Here is a 25,243-nt window from a genome sequence, read left to right as displayed (position 1 = left end):
TCTGGACCTGAGTGTACAAGTACGTCCGCTGCGGAAGAGGAGGACTCCGCCCTTTAAGACAGTGCCACCAAATGTGCATCTACCAGTGGTGTAAACATCATATTTCTGTGTATTCTGCCACGATAACATAAAATGCAAAGAAAGCCAGTTTTCTGTAGATTTTGCAGTTGACTGTTGGTTGCTAGAGTGGAGAAAGTCTTACAAGATAGCAGAAAGGAAGGAAAGGCCATGCCTAACTCGTCTCAGGGAGCCCTGGGGAACCAGACAGATGTCCAGCTTGCTACTTTCTAGTGCCTGCATAGGGCAGAAAGAGACCATCCAGACATTCATCTAGCACCCCACTTCATGTCTTTAGTTTTTTTTTTTTTCCAAAAAATGTGAAACTTTCAAAGGTGCGGAAGGTGTGTGGATGATAGACAAACATGCCCATCCCCAGAAACGCTGATGTGAAGGGCTCGGTGGCCCCTGAGAAGTATCAACAAGCATGTAAATGAGATCTTTTCAAAGGCAGATCTTCTGCGCCTCACCTCCAGTCTGGTAGGAGTCAGGTCAAGAGTATCAGGGATCCCAATTAGAAATGGTAGACCTCCTCTCCATCCCCTTCATTAAGATCCAGTCCAAGATTTAAGTGTCCCAAGGTGTTTCGGCGAAGAATCTCCCAGCCCCGGTGACTGTTGCTGCTCTGGGATGTGGTCCGAGAGAGGGAGGGAGTTTGGAAGGCTGTAGAGGCTCTGCCTAGAATCCAGCTCTCAGCCATAGAAGGCCGCTTTGCAGGAAGTTGTTCTTGTCCATCCTCCTTGTCTGAAGGCTTGAATGCTTCTACATAGCGAAGAACTCGCAGAGGATTCTGGTCATTGTAGCTCTCAACCCTGTGGAAGGGGAGAAAGAAAGGACTCAGTTTAGGATGGTAGAGATAGACACAGGGAGAAATAGAGGTCAACATGGAGAATAAGGATCTAAAGGGAAGATGAAAGAGGGGCCAGTATTGTAGGACGAACAGCATCTAGGATCAGGTGAGGATGAAGAGATTGGAGTGGTAGCTAAATTGACGAAGAGATTATAGATGTCAAGCAATCAGTATTTGGAAGGTAGTATGACGTGTGTGTGTGTGTGTGTGTGTGTGTTGTTGTTGCTGGCAGATGAGAATGTGAAGGAAAAAGAGAGGCAATGAAGAGATAAGCATGTCACAAGAGTGAGGATATGCAATTCAGGGAAAAAGTGAGAAGAGAGAACAGCCAGGATATGAAATGAGAGTGGAGTATGAAAGAAATTAAAGTCAACACAGAGTATATTGTAAATGGCAGTCATTTGGAAATAAGGTCCATATAGGCTGAGCAACCCAGAATGACACCTGAGCATGGTCACAGAGACCTGCTTTTCCAGCACAGCTCCTCTGAAGTACACACAGCCCTGCATCTGCTGTCAGCATTCTCTTTATCTCTCCACTTCAGCTCCACTCCTCCCCTAAAAAGGTTCTTAGGATGTCTGCTCACAGCTGTGGCTCCCCTGGCTCTCACCCAGCTGCAGTTAACACACATGCTCTGTTGATCACTCACCGCAGGAACCAGCAGTCTCCTAGGCCATACTCGTATCCACAGACCCCAGAGCGAGGCCACAGGAAGCGAGGCATCTTCCTCTCCAACATCACCGTGGTGGCCACCACCTGAAATGAGGTAAGAGAGGAAGAGCTCAGAAAGAGCCTTAAATTTCAGATACTGAAGCCACCAAGAGAACAGAAAGCTGATTGCTGGTGAAATGAACATACCAGAGACCAGTAGAGAGGGGAGCATTTATCTAGCCCTAGCCTGTGCCTGCCCCAAGCATGTGCATTAGCAAAGGAAAAAGGATATTTCATGCATATTTTAAAATAATTACCCCTACATTAAATTTACATTTGTGGAAATTGAGTCATTCCAAACTAGTCTAAATTCCTTTTTTCATAGGAAAGCCATGTTCCAATGATTTTGTTTTACATAAAATGCTGAAGAACCTCTATGGATTCAAGGATGCTGCTCCAGTTCATGGAGTTTGCATCAAACTAAATATCCATATCTTAAGAAAGAAAGGGTTAACTAATGACTGTGTAGTTGGTAGAGGAGTTTCTAGCAATAGGTCCTATGTTCTGTTCTTTGCCCAGCCCTCATTAACTCTTAGGTGAAGTACACAAGACAAGCTTATCACACAAAACATATGACACAAAACTGGGAGGGATATGTAATATGTGCAGTGACAAAAGCAATATAAGATTATCTCACCAAACTGGAATGCTCATCTAAGCCTAACAACATGAAATTTAAGGAAATCAAACTTGAGGTCCCACATTTGCATTTAAAAAGACAAATTAAGGAAGTCATGTCTCCAACATGCTAAGATTCTGGAGGATAATAAGCTTAACAAGAGCCAGTTGTATGTTTTCTAAAAGATGTGACTCAGTTTTAGACACTGTTAGTTATAGCATTACATTCACAGTAAGGAAAAGTATGACCCCTGTTAGTACTATATTACTCCAATCACATCAGGAACCATTGTAGTTTTGAAAGCTATGTCTATGGGTAGATGATGTTGTAATCAGGATAAGTTGGGGATAGCAAAACTTATTGATTAAATAATAATACAGTAATTATTTTTTCTAAGATTTATTTTTATTAGAAAGGCAGATTTACTGAGAGGAAGAGACAGAAAAAAATCTTCCATCTGCTGGTTTATTCCCCAGCTGAGCCAATCCGAAGCCAGGATCCTTTTCTGGGTCTCCCATGCAGGTGCATGGAGGACCATGCTTTCCCAGACCACAAGCAGGGAACTAGATGGGAAGTGGAGTAATCAGGATAAGAGCTGGCACCCAATGGGATCCTTGTGCATGCACCGAGCCATTGTGCCAGGCCCACATAATCATTTCCAAAATGGCCAGTCTTCTTCACCATGTTCTCCACTTCCTGTCTTCTCCAATACTCCATGCTTGTCTTTGTTTCATGGCTGCATGCAATTCCCTTCTACATCAAGACTTCCAATAATTCTATTTCCCTTTTCTGAATAGTGTTCTGTCTCTCTTTCCTTTGAAAACAAAATTTGTTGTTCTTTTTGTGCTATAATTAAGGTCCCCTTTCTTATTTTTAGACTTACCCCATCACCACTGGTTAGAGTAGGTTGGCTGTACATCATGGTCATTAATTTATTCTTTGCTGACCTTCTACTTCACCACAAACAACATCCTCTATCACTATCCAGTTCTTGACCTTGCCTTAGCATCAAAGATGAGCCTTTGACCCCAACTTGTTGCAAGGAGATGGAACTCAGACTGAATATTCAGGAAGAAAGATGCTCTCTTAAACTCTGTAGTGGTGTCCAGCATCAGCAGAGGAACAGGATGGAACATGAATTGAGCCCTTCTAATTGTGTGATACAGTTCACCTGCTCAACCTTTTGGGAATTTGGAAATTATGACAGCCATCTCAATCACACGTAAACAATCATGCCTTAAAAAAGAGTCCAAAGAAGAGCAAAATAGAGGAACTTACAAAATATGTGAGAAAAACACTTGGGATCTGGCCATGTTTCCCTAAAGCTAGTTTAAGTCTCCAAATTTTTCACTTAGGAGAATCAGTACATTTCTCTGCCCACCAAAGTGTTTGAGTTTGGTTTTCTGTCCTTGTAGCCTAATTGATACAACCCCTGACCTCCTCCTTTGATTCCCTCCAATCCTTTTAACTGACTAATTATTATTCACAGTTAAGTTTTCTTCTTTTAAATATTTCACAATTATTTAGTTATCTTTATTTATTTGAAAGACATACAGGCAATGAGAGAAAGAGAGAAAATCTCCCATCTTCTGTTTTACTCTCCAGATGCCGTCAACAGCTGTGGTTGGGTCAGGCTGACGTCAGAAAACTGAAATTCCATCCAGCTCTCTGACGTGACTGACAGAGACCCAAGCACTTGAACCACTATCTGCTGCATCAGAGTGTGCATTAGCAAAATGGCGGAATCAGAAGCATAGCTAGGATTCAGCCCAGGCTCAGAACCAGGGACTCAAACTGTGTTATGGAATGCAAGTATCGCTAGAATCACATTAACCACTGTATCAAACACTTTTCTAATAGGATCTCATCTTAAATGTCATTTGCTCAAGAAAGTAGTTCCTAACTTTCTAGTCAGATTCCTTTGTTGAACTTGCACTTCTGCATTACAGTTGAATTATTTAAATCTTACATATTTCTGAGGAGTCATTTGTTTAAAGTTTGTCTTTTCAACTAGACTGTCAGTTCCATGAGGACACCGATTGTATCTGTTATGTGTGTGCTGTAGCCATAGCTCCTAGAACATTTCCCAACACATCAGAATCTCTAATAGTTATTGCTAAACAAAAGTTCAAGGGGACAAGTAATGACTATATTCAAATGTTTGAGTATAGCTCACATGAAAGTATGTGTTTTGTGTTTTATGAGAGGGAAAATTGGGGCCAAAGAATGAAATTACAGGAAGACTGTGTGTTGACTCAATGTAACACCAACATTCAAAAGAGGGAAAACCCCTCTTTCAATCCCTTATCTAAATCTGCAATGCTATAATGTATTGCCAGCATTACAGTAGCTGTTGAAGGACACTCTCACCAATGGGTGATTATTATGCTGAACACAGGGGTAGCTAGAGGATCACTAATGGGTAATTTCCAATCCTAATATTTTATTAGCTATGATAATACAAAAACAGATGACAGAGGAACGTTTGTAGAGACCAATAAAAGATCAGCCCAAAAGTAAAACCAGAATATACAACAGCTCCCAATAGACTCAAGCATGACTCCTGGGAGCCCCATTTTATTTTGCTTTTGTCCCTCCATAAAAAGTAGCTCCACCATAGGTAGCTCAGATTCACAGGAAAGTCTGTTAAGGTGGTGGTCCCACTGAGTTCTTCTGTGGCTCTTCTAACAGTGATCCACCATAACATACCCCACTTTGAGTTTTCTTTCTGTTCCCTTCCCCTCAGCAAGTCTTACACTAAAAAACTCACCTGGGCCCTCCAGAGTTCATCCCGTTCTTGGGCCACTCGCCAATGTGTGTCCCCCATCATAGCAATCAACAGGTTGACCATGAGCAGCGTGGCAATGATGGCGAAGGCGGCATAGGTGATGCAGTACATGAAGGGCAGATCCACGTCATAGTTGGCAGGGCCATCAATGATGGTGAGGAACAGTTCAAAGGTGCTGAACAGTGCCGTGGGATAGTCAGAGAATTCCCCCAGATTGCTAGGGTCCTCTGTCTGGAAAATGATATGGAATGCTGCTCCCCGCCAGGAAGAAGGCATAGAGATGGGGATATTGAATTATCACAGTAAGTATGAGCTTGAGCCTGGTTAACACTCATTCAACCTGTGATTTCTTTACCTCCACACTTACACATGTATGCACAAACATTTATCAATATATGTGATCAACTGTAAAATTCACTAGCCCTAAGATGCCCTCTGAGGAAGTTTAGGAGGGCACATATCACTCTGGATAGCAATCATATTCAACCATTTATATAAAAAAAATTCTCTGTGGATGTACAGTAAGTAACCGAACTGGCTTTTACAATTAGAAAACCAAATATCTAACAGACAAGTTGTAACAAGAATGCATGGAATTTCCATCAATTCTAAAAACAGAGACTAGAAAGAACACCCCCTTTTTTTTTTTTTTATCTTGATGGCCTCTGGATATCCATCTATCACGCTGAGATTCCCGAATCATCACAGAGAGCTATCCCTGCCCAGTGTATAGTTTATGGAATGGTAGCGAGAAGAGTAGCACTTTATGATGGTCATAGACTCATTAAAAGGATTCACCATGTATGAGGAACTGAAACATAAGGTGGATTCCCCAAGAAGGAATTGTCCATGGCAATCATTGCTTCCTTATTTAAGGGAAAACCAAAGCAAACACAATGGCCAATACACAATAGTTTAGGGCATTTGAGGTAATAGGTGTCTAAAGAAGCTATTGTGTTAATACCCGTTCTGTAGTCTGTGTGTCTGCAGATAGAGAAGGGTTAGGGTATAAACAGAAAGAGCATGTGAAGGCTCAGGAGAGTGAAACACGAGTTAGGTATTTTTCTCATCTACTGTTTTAAGGGACTCTCACATCCCACACCCCATAAAATAGAGTGATTCCTAAGGACAGTAATAGAGTCCTCTGAACCCAGTCACAGTTCTTTGAAATTGTTGAGGGTGTTCTTCAAAGCCCTGCAGTATCTCTTCTTGTCTGACAGACAATCTTTGGCAAACATTGAGAAGTGAAGTCAAGTTGTTGCCTTTTACTCCTCAGACCTGGCCTTCCTCTTTATCCTCTCCATTCGAAATCTCTTCTCATTTCCATGCCCTCCTTCTGGCTCTTTCTCTACCTGTTTTCTCTCCCTGTGTTCTCCCTTTTTAACTCCTTTGTACACTCACTCCATGTTGGGCACGGACTAAATTCCTTCTTGTCTCAGTTCTTCCAATCTCTCTCGACAAGACTTCTTTTTCTGCTGTTTGTTATAAAAATTATTTCCTTCTTTCTTAACTTTAAATGCCACATATGAAAAAGGATCATTACTGTCTTACTGAAGTCATATTTTTTTCCTTCTGAATTACAAACACAGAAAAGTTAGTAATACATCGCATTGTATATTTGTGTCCCCACATAGTATTTGAGATCTACAACTGCCTACTCTTACCTATTTGATGTCTCTTCCAAAGATAAGGTCTCACAGATCTGTTAGTCAACGTTAATGTCATTGGCCAAGAATACATGGCTCTACTTTCCAGGTCAATGCATGTGGACCTGACTCTACAGATATGGGGTATAGGTGGGTGCCTCAGACTCACTTATCAATAGGAAAATAAGCACACATATGACAAAATGGAATGAAAATAAGAACAGAGTAAGAGTGAGAGAGAACTTTCTGGAGAACTAAATCCAATGGTCTAATGATGATGGAAGTAATGTTCTTACCTGTTGCAAACCCCAAGATGACAACAGCCATTAGCCAGCAGAAACGCAGTAAGTCTCCAAAAACCATCTGTAGAAAACAAAAGAGAGCAAGAGGGATGGAAGTCACTCTTTCCCTACTGTCTTTGAGTAGCTACCACTACAGATCAGGAGGTTCCCTGCTTCCACTGGCTTTGTTCTTTTTCCTTCCCTCTGGGAAAGTCTTATGGCTAAGCCAGAGGAAGGTGTGGATGACACTGACCTTCTGGATCATGATAGTGAAGGGGCCCAGCATCTGGAATCCTCGAGCAAAGTACATGACACTGCACCAACCCAGCACCAGGGCCAAGGATAAGGGTACCACCTCCCCATTCATGTTGGTGAGCCGCATCGCCATGGTCAGTAATATAAGGGAGGCATAGGTGATGCTGAGGGGAGAGGAAGGATTGAGAACTGGGTTAGGAATATTGCAGGTCCCCCACATACTCTAGCTTAGTATTAACACTAAAACACATGTAGTCATTCACATATAGTCATTCATACAAGTCCACTAGAGAGAAATCCCTTGCATGGGGGGTGGTCACCTAGGAACTAATCCCAGAGACATTAACTGAAGACACAGAGCAATTCTAATGAGTGAAGGCCAAATATTAGGAGGAGATACTCACATGATGACATGGAAGGGCCCCCCAAGAATTGTCTGTCCAAAATATCGAGAGGCACCAACCCTGAAAATATCTGGGATCTGGGAAGATCAAGTAAAACAGAAAGGCAATGTAGGCTACAATGTCGGACCTCAGACAGATACCCTTAGCCTAGATTCCGCCTGCACCTCACCTCTAGGAGTAGAATGATCACAGCTCCAGTAACAGTCACCAGCTCTCCCACGAGCCGAATGTTATCTTGGTGAGTCACATAGGCCTCCTATGGGGAGAAATCCAGGATAAGAATTTTGTTGGGTAGAAAGTCAAATCCTCTGGGGCAAATGGTCTAAAAAGGCCAGGGTCATGCAAGATGAAGAAAAGACCCCCGCACTGCAGCATCACCATGATTTGCAATGTATTTTCCATTATAGCTAACTGTGTGACCAAGACATGAATCTAACTATGAAAAATTTGATTTGTGTTAATATGCCAATGACTTGAGAGCCATCTAGCAGTGTTGTGTTTTTGTTAGCAGCAGTTTGTGAATTACATACTGAGCTGCTGGGGACACATTCAGAATATCACATCAAGAAGGCAAAACCAGTAGAAATAGACTTTAGTGCCTTGGGATGGCTTTACCTATGTCCAAAACTCTGCTTTTCTAATCTCACTGTGGCTACCAATGAGTAGAACACAGAATTAGCATATCAAAAAAATCGAGGTTCCATGATGGGCCCAGCATCAGTTAGCTCAGTTAGACCTTGTCAAACGTGTTATCAAAGATCTCTGAACTTGAGCTTTTTGCATTATAATACAGAGATACCAATTCCTAGCTTCTGGTGCTATGATAAAGGCCACTTTACACAATGTATTTGAATGAATTTCATAAGCTAAAAAGCTCCATAAATATGTTAACAGTAGCTTTACTATGATTTGGTAATAAGAATAGGGCAGATGGACCCTGAGTTGGCAAGCACACCCAAGAATCTGGTGTGGGATCACTTCAGATGAAGTTTCTTTGGAATACCCACCAACTGAACTGCTAACCCTGGACCCCAACCATAGAGAATTGCAGGTTCTATGGTCTGACATGGAGTCCTCAGTAACTCAGATAGAGCAATGAACAGCATATTCAGGTGCACATGGAGGACATGGTAGTACATCGGAGCCTGCACAGGATACCCGGAACCACAACAGAGGACAGAACAAATTGATCAACTACCCCAGCCAAGTGTTGGCAGTGAAAATCTGGGCAAGTGGAGACACTAAGGTGGACTATGTCAGCCCGTGGATTCTGAAGTGATTTCATCATGCTTGGAATGGCAAGATTGACAGCAATTCAGAACAGTTGAACTATTGAAATCACTTGAGTAGTGCCCTCAGAGCATGCCCCACACTGGGGACCCTGGGATGATTGGGAGGGCGAGTGTGACTTCTCTCTTTGTCCCTCTCCTTCCCCCAGGTATAGGAAAGGAAAAAAAGAATGTGGAAGCAATGGTCTTAACTACTTTCCTGTAGCCCTTGACCCTTTGGCCTTAATCCACTATGTAAAGATCATCAAAATAAAAATAAAAATTCAAACAAAAGAATAGTGCAGAAATGGGGCAAGAGACACTATAAGGTTTTGATTCTGAGGAAGCGTGTCTGTCGTGAGTAACAGCTATAGAAAACATAGTGCCAGATCAAGGTAACATGAGAGCCAACCAATTTTGATGAAACTTCAACAATATTATCTAGTTGTAATGATAGGATTCAATGTCAATAGCCCTTACCTTTAAAAATTGCTGATCTCATCTGAGAATATAATTAATTTTGCAGACTTTCTGAAAAACTATGTTCTTATATAGACAATTCCCACTATGAAATTATATAAATAAATTCCACACATTCATGCCACTTTTAAATTGCTTCAGTGTTCTTTTGTTGTCTTCAGCTCTAAAAATGGTATTTGAATTCCCTGTTTCCTGAAACTTGGTTCATGTAACGTGCTGTTTTTCTTTATTTTAATGTTCTTATAGAGTCTGGCTCTTATTATAAAACATGCCATTCCTATTGAGAGTGCTATAGTTCAGCTATGGCTTGAATGTCCCCAGGTGTTCATTTGCTGAAACTTAATCCCTATTTTGAGTTCTTCAGAAGATGACGTTTAATACAACTCTGATACTTAGAGGTTGGACCTTTGCAAGGTTATTAGAATCACTGGAGTGGAGCTTCAGGGTGGAGTCTTGGAAGAAAGGAAGAGACTACAGGAGACACACATGTGCACTGGCTGTTCTTCACCATGTGACATGGCCACCCACCACCTTTAGACTCTGCCAACAGCACCATGTGGTATCCTGATGACCTCTGGACTCTGCCAGCAGGAAGTCCAGCATCAGATGAAGTTTTCAACCTGATACTAATAAACCTCCTCTCTTTACGAAGTTTTCAAGCCATAGGAATTTCATGAAGTAATAAAAACGGATCAATATGGGTGGTAAGTAGAGACAAAATAACCTTAAATATGGAAAAAATATAACTACATTTGGAATTCTTAAATATTCTTACATGTAGCTACTTTTTGAATTCTTAACTTTTTTAAAAAAAACTTTGTGTCTGAAAAAAAATGCTGCCAATCTTTTTTAAGAAGAAAAGGCACTGTGCACAGGTCGGGCTGGGAGGGCTACGAAGATCAGAGTGCCCCTAGAGGCCTACAGAGTCGTGGCACCAACTGTTCCTCTAACTGAAGATGTGAAACCGCAACTGTGTTGTAAGAGAAACCACTGGAAAGAGTTTAGTCATTAAACTCCCTGTTTAACTCCCCATCTTCAGCATCTCTTTGCTTATTCAAGGGATTCCTTCACACGCAGACACTGGTCTGTACAAATCCATCAGTCAGTGACTGCGTTTCCCCTCAAGTCCCAAGCTTTTGTTTCACCTGTGGTATGACTGCCTTAGAGCAGCTTTCTCCACCACTCTGTCTACAGAAATCCCACCTCAAGCTAGGCTGCCAGGGGCCTTAGAGCCTTCTTCTTAGAGCCACCAAAACTTGCTAGAGTCTTTCTATAGGGTTTTCTTTTGTTTTTACTGCTCTAAAAAACAAAAAGCAAAATATGTATGTGAAAGTTGCAGTAAAAGTAATGATAGTACTTTTACTATGTAATGATAATGAGCTTTTAAACTACTGCTTTTCACTTTAAATGAAATTACTGTGCTTCATGTTGATGTGAAATGCTAGACACCCTTTGTGAGGTTAAGAAATAATTTAATCCTTGTAAATGAGAAAGTATTACTGAATTTTCATAGTTGACTTTTTGATGTCTATGGAAATGATCAACATTCTCTTTTACTTAATTCTCCCTGAATTAAACGCTAATGATTTTTTTAATCTTAAGATTTTATTCTTAAGACATTTTCTGTCAATAGGGAAAGGGTACTCTACAGTTCTCTAGATTTGTGGTTTTGATGAAAAGGTTTGGGGATCAAGGTCATGTTTGGTAAGTTATTAGAGGCACTCAAGTTCATTTCCCCCAGCCTCCCAATTACCTGTGTAATGCTCATCTACCAGCACTGTTGACTGAAGGGAAAGCCAAGGCATCTATCATCTTGTTTACTCTGCAATCAGTTTCCCCTTCATCAGTGCTACTCCCCTTCTCCCTGCTTCTCCTACTTCTGGACTGATATTTCTAAATGTCAATTTTATCACATGGCTTTTCTGCTTGATAACATTCCTAATTGCTTGCAGCCATCAGAATACAAATGTAGGTGGCAATGGAAGTGTTCTCTAAATCAGCATAGAAATTCACTAGACAGTATCTTCATTTGATGAGCAAGTGGGGAGAGAAGCATTCTAGCCAGGTAGAAGTGACAAGAGGAATGAAGAGCTAATAAAGGTAAAAAGTGATCGTCCCAGGGAAATGAGACTTGGGTAGTGAGAGGAAGCAGTCCAGGATATGGCTGCTCTTCGTTAGAACCATCACTGAGTTCTGAAATTGTGTGTGTGCATTCTTTTATGTAGAAATGCTTGCTGTTGGACAAGAATAAAAAAAAATAATAAAATGCAGGTTACCAAATTTGAGCTACAAAATCCAAGTGTTCTAGCCCTGGCCTTATGTACTTAAGCTTCATGTAAGTTTCAACACAGCTGTTGGGGCTATGGATTCTTAAATCAGGCTTCCCTACAGTTTCTGCCTTTTCCTTGACTTAATTTATTTGATAGGCAGAATAAAAGGTTGACATAGGAAGGTGGGAGCAGGTAGGCAAAGTTGCCATAGGTTGATGGAGTCTTCAAATGTCCACAACATTCAAGGCTAGAGACAGGAAATTCAATCCAGGTCTCCCTTGTGGCTGGCAGGAACAGCAATCCAGAAACCATTTCTGCTGATGGCTTCACAGGATGGCTACACTGATGGGAAGCTGGAGTCAGAAGCTGGAGCTGAGTGTCCAGGTTCTCCGACCCAAGAGATTCAGGCATCTTACTTACTGTGCCTTATAAATGCCCTTTCCTTAGACTACCCTTTTCGCTCCTGTCTCACTCTCTCTTGGTGTCTCCACACTCAGGTCAGCCCCACACTGCTCCTGGGTCTCCATTCCTACGCTTCTGTACCCCAGTCAGACATTGTCTCTCCTGGTGCTGCTGAGTCTGCAGCCCTCACCCAGCACACCGAAGGTGTCTGGGTACCGTATATCCACCCACAGTTGTCTTCTGAGTATAGACACATTTTTTTCCCAACTTTTGATCCATAATGCATGACACTGTGGTAAAAACTCAGTAAGAAAAGGGGGAAGACTACAGGTGCAGCTGAATGTTATCCGCTAGTTACAGGAAGGAGATAAAGTCAAGAAGTGGAAGTGGGGAAATCTCTTGGGAGGCAAAAGGTGAAAAATATGACAACTAATTGGGATTTTCTGGTATTTCCAGATTCCTAACGCAAACTCACCTAAGTTGCGGGGCTAAAAATGCACTGAGAAAACACTCCACTCTACCCTCTTTAAAAATAAACACCTTTCAACAATGACTGGAATTTTTGACATTGCCTAGAATTTTGGGAGTTGTCAACAACAAAATCTCCTGCAGACTCATGCTTCATAGAAAACCGGCCTCATTAGATCATTCACTCTTACCAGATGGCTGAACTCATTGCCTTGAAGAAAATGCCCAGAGAGAGTATGTACAGCAGAGCCTGGGACATGGTTGGGTTGAAAAAGCTCCTACTACACCACTCAGGGTAGGGGAGGGAGTACAAGTCACCCTGACATCAAGTGGGAGGGCTCCAGGACCCGTTGTGGGTCCCAATCCAGACCTTTCTTCTTTTTGCTCCCCAAGATCTCTGACTTACAAAGAAATGAAGTCTCAGAAAATGCCCCACTGCTGCTTATGGAAGAGTTACTATGATTCTTTTATCGGACATGGGTACCTCACTGTGGGTGCCCATCAAAATCAATTAGAATTCTTGTTTCCAACACATGTGGCCAGGCCAACCTGGGTTAGTTTGCATCCTTTGTTTTGTTTTCCATAAAGCTCTGAAGATGCTTTTCTTGTAGGTACTCCCAAGACAAAAGCGGTTGAACCATAATGAGAGGCAGAGTCCCTGGTTCTGCTGTGGGACCACCTGCCATGAGTCGGTTTCACATCTTGGTCTGCACTTTCCTCAAGATTGCCTTAGGAAATTTCTACTCTCATCAGAGAAATCTTTACCTGTTCCTATAGAAGTAAACCTTACCCTGCATTGCATACGCAAACTATATGAAAAAAATATTAGGGTGAGTTATCAAAACTGCTGATTAGATAATAGCTCAGTAGCTAAGGGTGAGAGTCATTTTATATCTGATCTTGTACTTAGCACTATAATTCTCCTCCTCTTGAAAGGGGCACTTGATTAGGTGTGACCTGATAAAGGTGAGTATAATGGATTCTAGCTAGTTCAACACCCAGAAACATTAATTTATCAAACAATGGATCTCCAGTTCGAAGACTGAGCACCAACACATCACCATGAAGTGAGGAATAGCCTAGCTTTATGTTTAAACCTAGTGGATAGAAGCTGGTTAAGAATGCCTACCTCCCGCACCACAGTACACTACCCAATTGGTTCTTGATTTCATCTTCTTGTCAACATATACTCTAGGAAGCAGTGGTACAATTAGTAGTTAGGACCTTGGAACCCAGCTGAGAGACCTGGATTGTGTTTTCAATTCTCAGTCTTGCCCTAGCCCGCCAATGCCAGCTTTGCTAAAATATCTTTGCCAAAAACTTAATATCTCAGATTCACCACATTTAAAGTGGTGAAGTTTTGATTTATACATTAGTATATGTATGAGGATTAAATGATACATTGCTTTGCTACCAGAAGGTGATCTGCAGAGTTACATTAGCCTTAACTGAAAGCTGGTTGGAAACGCAGTCTCAGAGCCCAATCTTATTGTCAGTGCATTTTAACACTATGCAAAAAGCGGGCCTGGCGCAATGACTCAATTGGATAAGTTTCCCCCATTTACTTTTTTTAAGATTTATTTTATTTTTATTGGAAAGTCAGATAAGAGGAGCAGAGACAGAGAGGAAGATCTTCTGTCTAATGATTCACTCCCCAAGTGCTGCAACAGCCAGAACTGAGCTGATCCAAAGCCAGGAGCCAGGAGCCTCTTCTGGGTCTCTCATGTTGGTGCAGGGTCCCAAGATTTGGGCCATCCTTGACTGCTTTCCCAAGCCACAAGCAGGGAGCTGGATGTGAAGTGGGGCTGCCAGGATTAGAAATAGTGCCCATAGGGGAATCCCAGACGTTCAAGGCAAGGACTTAAACCACTAGGTTACTGTGCTGGATCCTCAGCTTCCCCATTTCAAACACCAGGATCCCATTTGGGTGTGATCCCATGTCCCAACTGCTCCACTTCCCATCCAGCTCCCTGCTTGTGGCCTGGGAAAGCAGAAGAGGATGACCCAGTGCTTTGAGACCCTGCACCCGTGTGGGAGACCAGAAGAAGCTCCTGCTTCTAGCTTCAAATCAGTTCAGCTCCAGCCATTGCGGCCTTTTAGGAAGTGAAGCAGCAGATGGAAGATCTGTTCCCTCTGTCTCTCCTTCTCTCTGCAGATCTGCCTTTCGAATAAAAATTAAAACAATATGCCCTATGTGGTGATAAATGTGTGTGAAGTGCACAAAATAGCCACAATAGATGTGGCCACTCACATGGGAGACCTGAATAGTTTTCTGGCTTTGGCATGGCCTAATGTTAGTTGTTACACAACTTCTAGGGAGTAAACCAGCAAATGAAAACAGTCTGTTTTTTTCTACCTCTCAAGTTTAAAAAGGGCTATAGTATTGTTATAATATAGGGGAAACAGCAGGAGGAAGGGAAGGAGAGGGTGGGAGAGTAAGCCCCTGTACCTAAGGAACTGTATCATGAAAAATAAAATTTTTTTTAAAAAGGAAGTGAGGCAGCTTGGATTCAAGCTCAGATTCAGACATGGGATGCCAAGATCACAGAAGCGGCTTAACTTGACATACCACAGTGCTGGCTTCCTCATGGAATCTATTTTATCTATATCCCTTCCTTAACTTAATGTAATGAGCTTCCCTTTTAAAACATTGCACTCATTTTCATTTGTCAGAGAGTGAAGGAAAATTAAAAGAATCATTTAAGGTATGAATAAATTCTAAGATAACAAAAATGTTTACAAAAATAAAAGTCTTCAAAATATTAAAATAAAATAATAAAGTGGATGACAATCTGTGTGTCCTTACTGGTACTGTCCACTTCCTTATATTCTCATACAATTCATCACATACAATGGTGATTTAACCTTCAGTAAGTCCTCCAATGCCACTCCATTCACTCCACCTTTCTATCACATCCAGAGAGCAATCTACCATCCGCTCGTCCTTGCTCAACTGTAATGGCTTCCCACATCCTTCCTAGCCCCTTCTAATCTGTCCTCACTCATACAAGCAGAATCATTTCTCTAAGCAAAACTCTGGTCAAGTTCCTCCTCTGTTAAAGGGTCTGCTGAGCTTCTCATTAGCCTGAGGATAAAGAATCAAGTCCTCAAGGTCATCAGCAAGGTCCTACCTGATTTTCAAAGGATGACCTGGAGGCACTCCACACATACCCAGGCACTCTGTGCCTGGTTCATACACTGGAAGTCCTTGAATCTTGAGTCATGAACTTTGCTTTAGGGATTTTACACATGTATTTTCACTGCTTAGAACTCCTTTTTTCATCTTGAACCAACCCAGATCTCAGCTACTTCCAGAGAAGTTACCTGTGGCCTCCCAAAGGTACTAGGCCCCTGTGAAAAGCTCTCTTCACTGTCAGTCCTTTTCCTTGCCATAAGAAGAAGCAATACCAATGACAATATCATGGGATATAATGGAAGAGCCTTTCACATGAGCATTCGATGAATGCCAACCAGACAGCGGTCTCAAAAAAGGCAAAGACCATCTTTGGCTTGCTCAGGCCATTGTTATTGAATGTGCGAACACTGTGTAGATGAGACTCTCAATGATTACTTGTTCATTAAATGAATTAGTGAAGCCTTTCTAGGAAAGATAGGGTTAAAGATGATGGAATGACTAGAGCTCATTCTGCTGGGTGATGCCCAAGAGAAAGAGACTTAGACTTCTTAGAAGGCTGAGGTTAAGTGGATTCCAAAGACAGAGGCTGGTTTTTGACTCTAGCTGAATAACAAAAATGTAATAAGAGTTTCTTTACAGATGCCAAGGCCAGGACCTCTGCTTCAGATACTGATTCGCTAGGTCCTCAGTATATCCACTAATTTATTAGATCATGGGTGCAGCCAAAGAGCTCGCCTTTCGCTAATTTTCCAAGTTCTTAATGTGCAGTCTTGGTTAAAAATCACAGATCTAACAGGAAGGATTTGTCTAAGGTCAAACGACTATTTAAAATCTGAGTTAGGACTAAAACCCACCTGCCTGGCTGCTGGACTTTGAACTTTACACTCACTTGGAAACCAAGGAGAACTAGTGATATAATGCATGTTGTTCTGACTGAATTGAGTAGAAACTGAGTGAGGAAATGACCTCTGATTAATAGGGCTCTTAAGCAACTATGGAAAAGCATAACCTTTATGACTAAACAATGGGCATATTAGAAGTGTTAAGCGATCCCTGAATTAGATAAACTAACACTATCCTTACATGTGCTAACTTCAGTGTAGTTAGTGCTACCTCCCATAGATAGAGGAGTTTGTTTCCTTGCATTTCAACTACTATGAGAGGGTACTGCTCTTAAATGTCCTCTCCCCTTACATGTTGTCTACACTAGACAACCCTCAGGCCTAGACTGAAGTGCATGGAGCACAACCTTCTCCAGAGACCCAAGCCTTCCTCTGACACAATCAGGCTCATTTTCCCCAGGCAGCAAGCCTTACTTAGTGAGAGATGGTGATTCTGTGAACATGATCAAGCATACACACACACACACACAGAGAGAGAGAGAGAGAGAGAGAGAGAGAGAGAGAGAGAGAGGAACAGGAAAGATGGAGTGTCTATTTAGCTTGGGGTTTGTTGTGGTTCTTTCTCAGGCACACAATTGTCTTTGATCTGACACAACTCAGTTTTTAATCTCTTTAAAACACAAAGTTTGTGTTCTATTTTTGACCAAAACTACACTTTTTTCTATTTCAGGTTAAGCAATACCTATGTCTGGTCTATCTTGCTTAGAGAGTAAATGTCTAGTCACCTAGTTCTCACTTCTCTGGCAACAATTCTCCTATCTGTCCCTGTGTGTGAACCTCTTCTTGGCTATTTTCAAGTTACAAGACAAAAATAATTTTAGTAGTTCATAAAAAACCATTTCTCTCCATGGCAGCTATACTTATTGAATATATGTTTTTAACCTTAAAAAGCCTGCAGTAGAGTATACACATTCCATCACACACAAAGGAAGGTTTCCTACTTCCAACATGTCTGATCGGGCCTTCTTACCACTCCCCTGCCCCAGGTCTCTGAAGGACACCACCCAAATGAGAGACTCACAGTAGTAAAATGGATTCAAAAATGCTTTTCTTTAACTCTCATGCAATCCAGATATCCTTCTACAGACACCAACAGATGATTAGACGGATGACACACTGGCGCAAATATGACCACACTGATACTACACTAAAGAAATTACAGGCCAGAAAGACTGCCAATGTTGCTCTAGCAGACTATAAATGTACTTGGTTGTGGACTTGAAGTACAGTTTTTCTCTACAACAGGGTTTCCCTGGAGCATCCCATAACAGAGGGCTGGTCCTATTTGTCAGTTCAAGGAATTTCACAAATGTGCAGGGAGGGTTACAAATACTGAGCATTGTTTCAAAGTGTATGTGAGGAAGTCCACAGCTGCCTGGCAAAATATTTCTTTGTTCATTAAGCTCACTCTCCAGCCCCACTCCTTGTGCCTCCTTCCTACTGGTGGGATTAGGACCTTGCAAACCCTTGAGCTTGACAGTAATTTCTGCTCAAGCATCATTTGATCTCCAGCACCGTCACCTCATGCTCCTACACCTTTTGACTCCTCTAAGAAGAATCACCTGTAGCAGTTTCTGCTGGAGGATGGTGATGTCTCGAGGATCTGTGCGGTTGCCATCACGCAACTTGAGGGGACGGTAGATGCAGCACGTGGTGAAGCAGATCATGTACAGAATGTACAAGGCAGCCAGGATGCAGAAGTAAGGCTTTCCATATTTCTCCCACTTGAAGCTTACCAGTTCCTTCACTGGGGTCTGCTCTAGGATCTGTCGAGCCTGCACAGGAAAAGAGCATAGCTTGGGGTGATCAATAGAGTGAAGAGTGTTGAGTTTCCAACTGGGTCCCAGAGTGGGTTGGATATCAATATGTTATCAAGATTTAATTTAATGAATCAGTCACTTCTTTGAGACAGACTAGTCTATTTCTCCTGTATGTCAGCCCTGTGTTATTGCTGTAGATAAACTGTTATAGAAGCAAACACAAGGTACTATGGCAACATTGAACTTTAACAAATGAGTAGTAGTTAGTTGAGTGAGGACAGACTTCAGGACATTCTGTGAAGTACAAGCAGTTTCCAGGGTAGGAAAGTGTAAAAAAAAAAAACCCTTGTATATTTGCAGATAAAGCACGGTTGAAAATATCAGAGAATCCCCCCAGGGAGTGGTGAGAAGTCACCATGGGTGAAGAGGGTAACAGCCAGGTCATTATGCATCAACTTTACCAAGATAGACAGCTTCATTTTTTTTTCTTTAATGAAATAAAAATCAGCATGGGAGTTCAAGCAGGGAAATAAGTAGATTTGTAGTAGAAAGGAGGCTGCAGTAAAGTCATAGGGAATAGAGTAGGTCGTAGGATGTGGCAGTAATCTAAACCAGAGGGGATGGTGTTCTGAGGTAAGTGAGAGATTAAAGCTCTAAATGAAAGGGGTGGGGTGGGATGAAGTATCTAATATTTAGGAAGAAGCAGATTCAAAGCAGCCAGAGGTATTAACCATTAGCAAGAAAAACAATCCTTTTCATTGATGCTGGAGGAAATCAGAGATAGACAGTAGGTAATTCTCAGACATGGTTGGCCAATCAGGGCAGGAATTGAAGTAACCCTGTCCAGAGAGCCTCTACGTTTACCATGAGGTAGGAATTCAGGTTTGGTGCTATCATGAAGGGTAAAGATGGAGAAAAATAGAAAGGAGAGTTAGAAAGGAAAAGTAGGTGTTCCAACATAAGAATAAATCTTGCAGGGGAATTTTGAGAACTTGCTGAAATCAGAGATCAAGAAGGCATGGTAGAAGAAAAAATTACATGGAGGGATTGGAGTTTCAGTTGCTAAGAATTTCTGCTTCATGTGCATCTGCTTCCAGAAATGTCCCCTGAGGAAGAACACACACACTGTCCACTCAATCACTCTTTTATTCTTTAACCTGACCTGGCATTAGTGCCAGGTTCCTAATAATTGTCTCATGGTAAGGAAACAATAGAACCTATATCTTACCACAATTCTGGAAGTTGTTGGAAGCTGTAAGTGTTTTCTCCTTTACATTCCAGTCTTCATTTCCTTCACAGCACTCAACCCTTACTCTCTGCACGATCTACACATTGCTGTCTATCTGGAGAGCTGTCTTATCCCCTTCTCTTTCCAGTGCCTCCCTGAAGATCCAGCACTAGCATTTCCCCTCCAATATAGTCTCTAACACAACCCAATCAAGTTAATCCTACTCTAAATTTGCTCTCCTGCAGTACACCCCTTTTAGACATATGTTGTATTCCATTGCAATAATGGTAGACAGGGGTGAGAAACTGTAGAAGTTGACCACCAAGAAATGTGCTTTCCATGTATTCTTACTGCCCTTTGTACCATCTGGGACTCAGCAGCTACTCACTGTGCTGAATAAGTGAATGATAGGAAGCAACTCCCACTTGCAAAATTCCTAGTTGAAATGTTAACATCAGAAAAGTAAGCAGCAAAGCTAAGCAGCAAGAGCGTGGAGTTTGGAAGGCACTGTTACCTGGACTTCTTCTAAGCAGCACCCAGAACACTGCTCTCTCCTCCTCCTCTCATACAGAAGCTGGGAAGTGTCTGGAGACTGGGCCCTGTGCAGACACTACAATGCCCCCTGCTTGCCCCAACAGCCATACCTCTCGCTTTTTGGAAGACACCACAAGCTCTAGAAAGGACAGCTCCTCTCCCCAGGAGTCGATCTCTGTGAGGTCGTACAGTGTGGAGGTCAGTGGCCCATATGCCCACTGGATGTGCTTCCGCTTCTGCATTAGGTGCTGGAACATCTGAGAGACACAGGTAGGGGGAGAGTCAGTGCACAACACGGCTGGCTAAGGCCAGCTGTCCACTGCCTGGGATCAATAGGCAGTGGGGAATCAGTAAACCTCTGCTTATATAACCTTCTTCTGGAGAGGCAGGGGGAGGGATCTTTATTCCTCACAACTCCATCCATGAAGCTTTAGAAGGAAAGGAGAGGGCCCGGTGCCGTGGCCTAGCGGCTAAGGTCCTCGCCTTCAATGTGCCGGGATCCCATATGGGCACCGGTTCTGATCCCAGCAGCTCCACTTCCTATACAGCTCCCTGCTTGTGGCCTGGGAAAGCAGTTGAGGACGGCCCAAAGCTTTGGGATCCTGCACCCGTGTGGGATACCTAGAAGAAGTTCCTGGATCCTGGCTTTGGATCTGCATGTCATCAGCCGTGGCGCTCACTTGGGGAGTGAATCATCGGATGGAAGATCTTCCTCTCTGTCTCTGCTCCTCTCTGCATATCTGACTTTCCAATAAATAAATAAATCTTAAAAAAAAAAAAAAAGGAAGAAGAAGAAGAAAAGGAGAAGCAAACGGACTAGGCCTTTGTGTTTCCATGGCAGAAACTCTAAAGATGAGCGCAAAATCCTCCAGAGTGAAGGAACCACAAGATATTAGTGGTACAGTAGGAAGCAATAGCTCATCACCCTTCGGAGAACTCGGGGGACAAGAATTATTGAAAAGCCACCACAGGGGTAGAGGTGTCCCTCACCACAGTGTTGCCCTCCACCCCTGCCAGCTTGAAGGGCGTGAGGCCCTCATGATTGGGCACAAATTCCAGGGACTGCGGGTCATCGTTGTGCTCATCATAGGACAGCAGCAGGTTGTACATCTGGCAGGCAAAGGTCTTGTTGGGTTGCAGGATGAGGATGTGTAGCACTGTGTTTCCTGGGAAGGACACGAGGGGACACTAGCCTGAGTTTCTCATGTCTCCCTCGGTTCCCTGGAGCCAGTGTATTCCTGCTCCTCCCACCATGCCCCTGCACCATGTTAGCCTCCCCCATTCAGCTCTTACCCAGGGAATCCTGGGCCCGGATGTCAGCTCCATGTTCAATGAGCAGCCTCACGATCTCCTCATTGCCCACACAGGCAGCAAAGGACAAAGGGTGCTCCCCTAGGGATACAGAGGGATCCATGGCAGGAGAGTGCAGGACAGGAGGGCTGATGTCCCCTAAGCAACTGCCTCCCCAGAGTCACATCTCAGCTCAGGCTTGGCTGGGGACTGTCATCTAGCAGAAGCAGAGAAAGAGATGGTTCAGAGGGTCACGGGAGGAATCAGCCTCTGGCCTCAATGTTCCTCCCCCTATATGACACAGATAGAGCTGAGTCTTCCATCATCCTTCTGTTCCTGCCCACTTTACCACCTTCCCACCTTCCTTCCATCTCCCCACTTTGCCATTTTCCCACTGACCCATCTTCCCACCTTCCCACCTTCCCACTTTCCCTTCCTTCCAGCCCATGCCTGACTCTCACCATAGTAGATGAGGTTGTGGGGACTGCGGCGGAAGGCAGCACCTGTCGCTCTGGCAGAGACAGAGGCCCCACGCGCAAGCAGAGCACGCACCAGGTTCAGGTTCTGGTTCATGACAGCGATGTGCAGTGCAGTCTGACCTGACCCAGAGAAAGCCGTTTGCCATGGGGTCGTACTTCTCTGTGCACAGTTCTTTTAGGGGCATGACTCTCCCACATACCCTACAAGACATCTCTGACTGTCCCTTTACAGACTTCTGCCCTGGTTCATCAGAGTGCTGGGTATTGAAGGCAGTCAGTCTTTCAAGGTGCCCAATTCATTTTTCCTTCGCTTTATCTATTGGCAAAAGAGGTGGACGGTTGCCCTATAAACAATCACTGAAGTGCTGTTATGACAGAACGTGAGAGATATTTGTCCTCCAGGGCCATGAGAAGACACAGAGGAAATCATTCAGTGACTAAAGTGAATCACCGAAGCTCAAAGCCAAGACTAGGACTCATGCAGTAGACCCTAACTCAAGGCTACATTTCAGCCTGACTCTTCAGCACTACCACATGGTCCTCCTTTTGGACAAATGATAGCAATTGTCCCATACCTGTCTCCACTTAGAATTATTGTGCAGCCTCCTCACCTACAAATGGCTCATTCAGGGCCGGTTCCTTGGCCAGCTCTGGGGCAGCCTTCATCACCATCATGGCAGCCTCCATGTTGTCATAGAGGGCTGCAACATGGAGCGCCGTCTCCCCCACAGCTCCTGAAGTGAAGAAAGATGGGGATGCCAGAGTTCTCAGAGACATCCCCAGGGCCCTTTGGAGTAACCCCTCAGAGTCCTAGGGCAGAGGGGCAGATGTTTCCATCCCAGCTTTGACCCCATTACGCTCTGATCCCACCTCTTTGTAGAAAGTCACAGGATTGGTTCACTAGAAGTATCTTAAGGAGAACCAGATCATTTTCCTTGGCTGCTTGAAGCAATGGGGAGTCTCGGATCCTGGAGGAGGATGAACACAAGCGTGGTTGAGAATGAGTCACAGGAGGTCATTCTATAAGACAGACTCAATTCTCCTGAAGTGTGTAGAGACAAACTGGAAAGAGCTGTCCAGTGGACTGGAAGAACTGAAGGCAGATTTTGGCAAGACCCAGTGTCAGGGCTTCCTGTGTGATTGGCTTCATAACAGTCCCCCTCAAAGGACAGGCTGAGTGCAGAGGGTTAACAGAAGGGCCCAGTGCAGGAGGCAGGACAGTCTGGAATGGTGACCAAGGTATCCCTGAGAGGAGGAGCTTAGGCCTGGCTGATTTCCTTTAGGCTGAGCAAATATTCACAGAACCTGGAGAGTTGAAGCAACTGAAAGAAGGGGCATCTCCATTAGGTTGCCTGGGGACCAGGCCTCCTTTACCTGCTGTTTTCAGCTAGGGGGAGACAGAGAGACCAGAACAGCCAGGGTGGACAGAGGAGGTTGTTAGGCCTTAGGAAATCTAAAATCTATGGAATTTGTAAGCCAGTAAATCTGAAATCCATGGAATTCGTGAGCCACTAAAGTTCTGCCTTCTCTCTGCAGCTGTTCAGATACACAACCCTGTAGGGGGTGGGACTAGGGACTGGGTAAGAGGGATCAGTTGCTTTTGGACTTTAGTCCAAGTGCTTAGATGCAAGGGTCTAAACATCTTTTTGTAACTGAGGTAGGGTGGAGGATTGGGTCACTCAGCACGGAAAAAGCAAAGTTGAGATAGCCACCCTCTGAGACCTTTTCGTTTCTGCCACTGTCTGGATCTGAACTGAACCAAAGATAAAGCTGGAGCCAATTCTGCCAGATGAGAGAAAAGTGTTTTGCTTAAAGATTCATGCGAAGGTCTGTTCAGGTCACAGGAAAGCAATCCTGGGACTCAGCCTCTGCCCTTTCTCTCCCAGATCCAGGTTCGGTGAGCCACAGGTCTCTGGCCAGCTGAGTGGCCAGCACGGCACTTCCTGAGTTAACTCCCTTATCTGGGGCCACAGGACAGAGCTCCTGTCCCTCAATACCTCCAGCTTCACTGCCCCTCTGGAGAGGGCAAGTCTCAGGTCACCTGGCAGGACCTGGGGCAGGGGAGTAAGCAAGCAGTTAGTCAGATGCAAATGTAGCAATCAGGTCAAAATCACTAAGTATTTTAAGATGGTGACAGCGTGGCGGCACCGGTCCCAGCACAGGGGCTGATGTCTGCTCTTCTCCTCTTCCCCAGGCAGCTGTTGGATGGAAGACAAGTTCCCTCCATACTCCATCTGCAAATCCCTGCCCAGGCTGCTTTTCATGGGGCAGATCTCAGGGCTACCTCTAGGGATCCAATCTAGCCTGAACTTCAGTTTTGCAGTCTACCTGTCCACAGGGTCTGAGATAACTTTTCACACCATAGGCTCACAAAAAGTGGATGAACTCAGGACTCCTGAGGCCACCTGGGTCAGGCATTACACAAACAAACAAAGCTCTCCCCGCCCCCTGCCCCTCCCCTGCCTTTTGTAGGCAATCAACTTGCAGTCATATTGATAGTCATTCTTTAATCTTTCTTCTTCCTGCAAGTCTTCTAAACAAGGTGCTTCAAAACCCAAAGACTGCAGCTTGCCTTATAGGGTCCTCAAACCATGAGTACTCCCTGTCATAGTGCTGGTCCCAGTCCTGGCTGCTCCCTTCCAAACTATCTGTTGGGCAACACACCTGGAAAGGTAGAAGATGGCTCCAATACTCACATCCCTGTCACCTACATGGCAGACCCAGAATATTTTTCCAGTCTCCTGGCTTGAGGCCAATCGGGTTGTGAATCAACAAATGGAAGATTTCTTTCTCTCCCTGTCTCTCCCTCTTTCTGTCTCTGCCTTTCAAATAAAGGAAATAAATCTTAAAAAAAAAAAATTCCCCAAATCCCAGCAGTTCACTACCCCTGTCTGCCCACATCACTCATACACTTCTGTCTGGTCCCTCTTAGTCTCCGCCCCCAACTATTACCCCCACACCCACCCTTTACACTAGGCAGAGAGATGAGAACCAGCGCTGTCATTCAGATCTACATCCAAAGTCTTCTGTGTGTTCACAGCCTCCACCACCACTGAAAGGGGCTGGCTGGGGTTTTGCACTGAGCAGCTGGAAGGAAAGAAGCTAGCAAAGTGAAGGGCATGGGATTCTTGGTACAAGGTAACATTCCCAAACAGCTGGGAGGTTTGAGGGCCACTGAAAACCAGCACTAGTCCCCTGGGGCGCCTACCTCTTCTGTTGTAGCATATTGACCTGGTCACGATTCCATTCCCAGTCTTGTTCTCCAGTCAGCCAGGAGGTCAGAAGCTTCTGGAGTTGAACCCAGGGTCCCAGGGCCTTGGGTGGGCAGGCCCCCATGTCTGCTCCTTGCAAGTGCTGGCAGGCTGGGGGAATGCGGTAAGAAGAACAGGTCTAGGACGGTGCCGCTGACAAGGAG

The 25,243-nt window shown here is 43.9% G+C and overlaps 1 protein-coding gene and 1 long non-coding RNA gene across 2 annotated transcripts; one reads left to right on the top strand and one right to left on the bottom strand.

Moving 5' to 3' along the window:
* Positions 1–498: 498 nt before the first annotated feature.
* TRPV5 (transient receptor potential cation channel subfamily V member 5) lies at positions 499–25,243 on the bottom strand. Its single transcript, XM_041002033.1, has 15 exons — positions 25,037–25,243; positions 22,699–22,796; positions 22,440–22,562; positions 21,811–21,948; positions 21,353–21,451; positions 21,050–21,225; positions 20,170–20,316; positions 18,100–18,312; positions 7,781–7,867; positions 7,612–7,688; positions 7,206–7,371; positions 6,968–7,034; positions 5,008–5,276; positions 1,557–1,663; positions 499–869 (listed from the first exon to the last, which is right to left on the bottom strand). The coding sequence occupies exons 1-15, from the start codon at positions 25,162–25,164 to the stop codon at positions 572–574; spliced, it is 2,193 nt and encodes a 730-aa protein (XP_040857967.1). The 5' UTR covers positions 25,165–25,243; the 3' UTR covers positions 499–571.
* LOC121170761 lies at positions 1,572–12,724 on the top strand. Its single transcript, XR_005886050.1, has 3 exons — positions 1,572–1,673; positions 9,897–10,063; positions 12,488–12,724. It is a non-coding gene; the product is annotated as an uncharacterized LOC121170761 (long non-coding RNA).

Source organism: Ochotona curzoniae, unplaced genomic scaffold, assembly GCF_017591425.1.
Source record: "Ochotona curzoniae isolate NIBS_2020 unplaced genomic scaffold, NIBS_Ocur_1.0 scaffold_2476, whole genome shotgun sequence".
NCBI classification, from domain to species: domain Eukaryota; kingdom Metazoa; phylum Chordata; class Mammalia; order Lagomorpha; family Ochotonidae; genus Ochotona; species Ochotona curzoniae.
The sequence above is the reverse complement of the archived record's forward strand: the minus strand, read 5'-3'. Positions and strand labels throughout refer to the sequence as shown.

Excerpts from the sequence above, each read along its gene's own strand:
- TRPV5 (XM_041002033.1), bottom strand. The coding sequence starts at position 25,164 with ATGGGGGCCTGCCCACCCAAGGCCCTGGGACCCTGGGTTCAACTCCAG. Across the intron at positions 20,317-21,049 it reads GGGTGGAGGGCAACACTGTG|ATGTTCCAGCACCTAATGCA; the intron begins GTGAGGGACACC and ends TGTGTCTCTCAG. Across the intron at positions 7,689-7,780 it reads TGATCATTCTACTCCTAGAG|ATCCCAGATATTTTCAGGGT; the intron begins GTGAGGTGCAGG and ends TGATCTTCCCAG.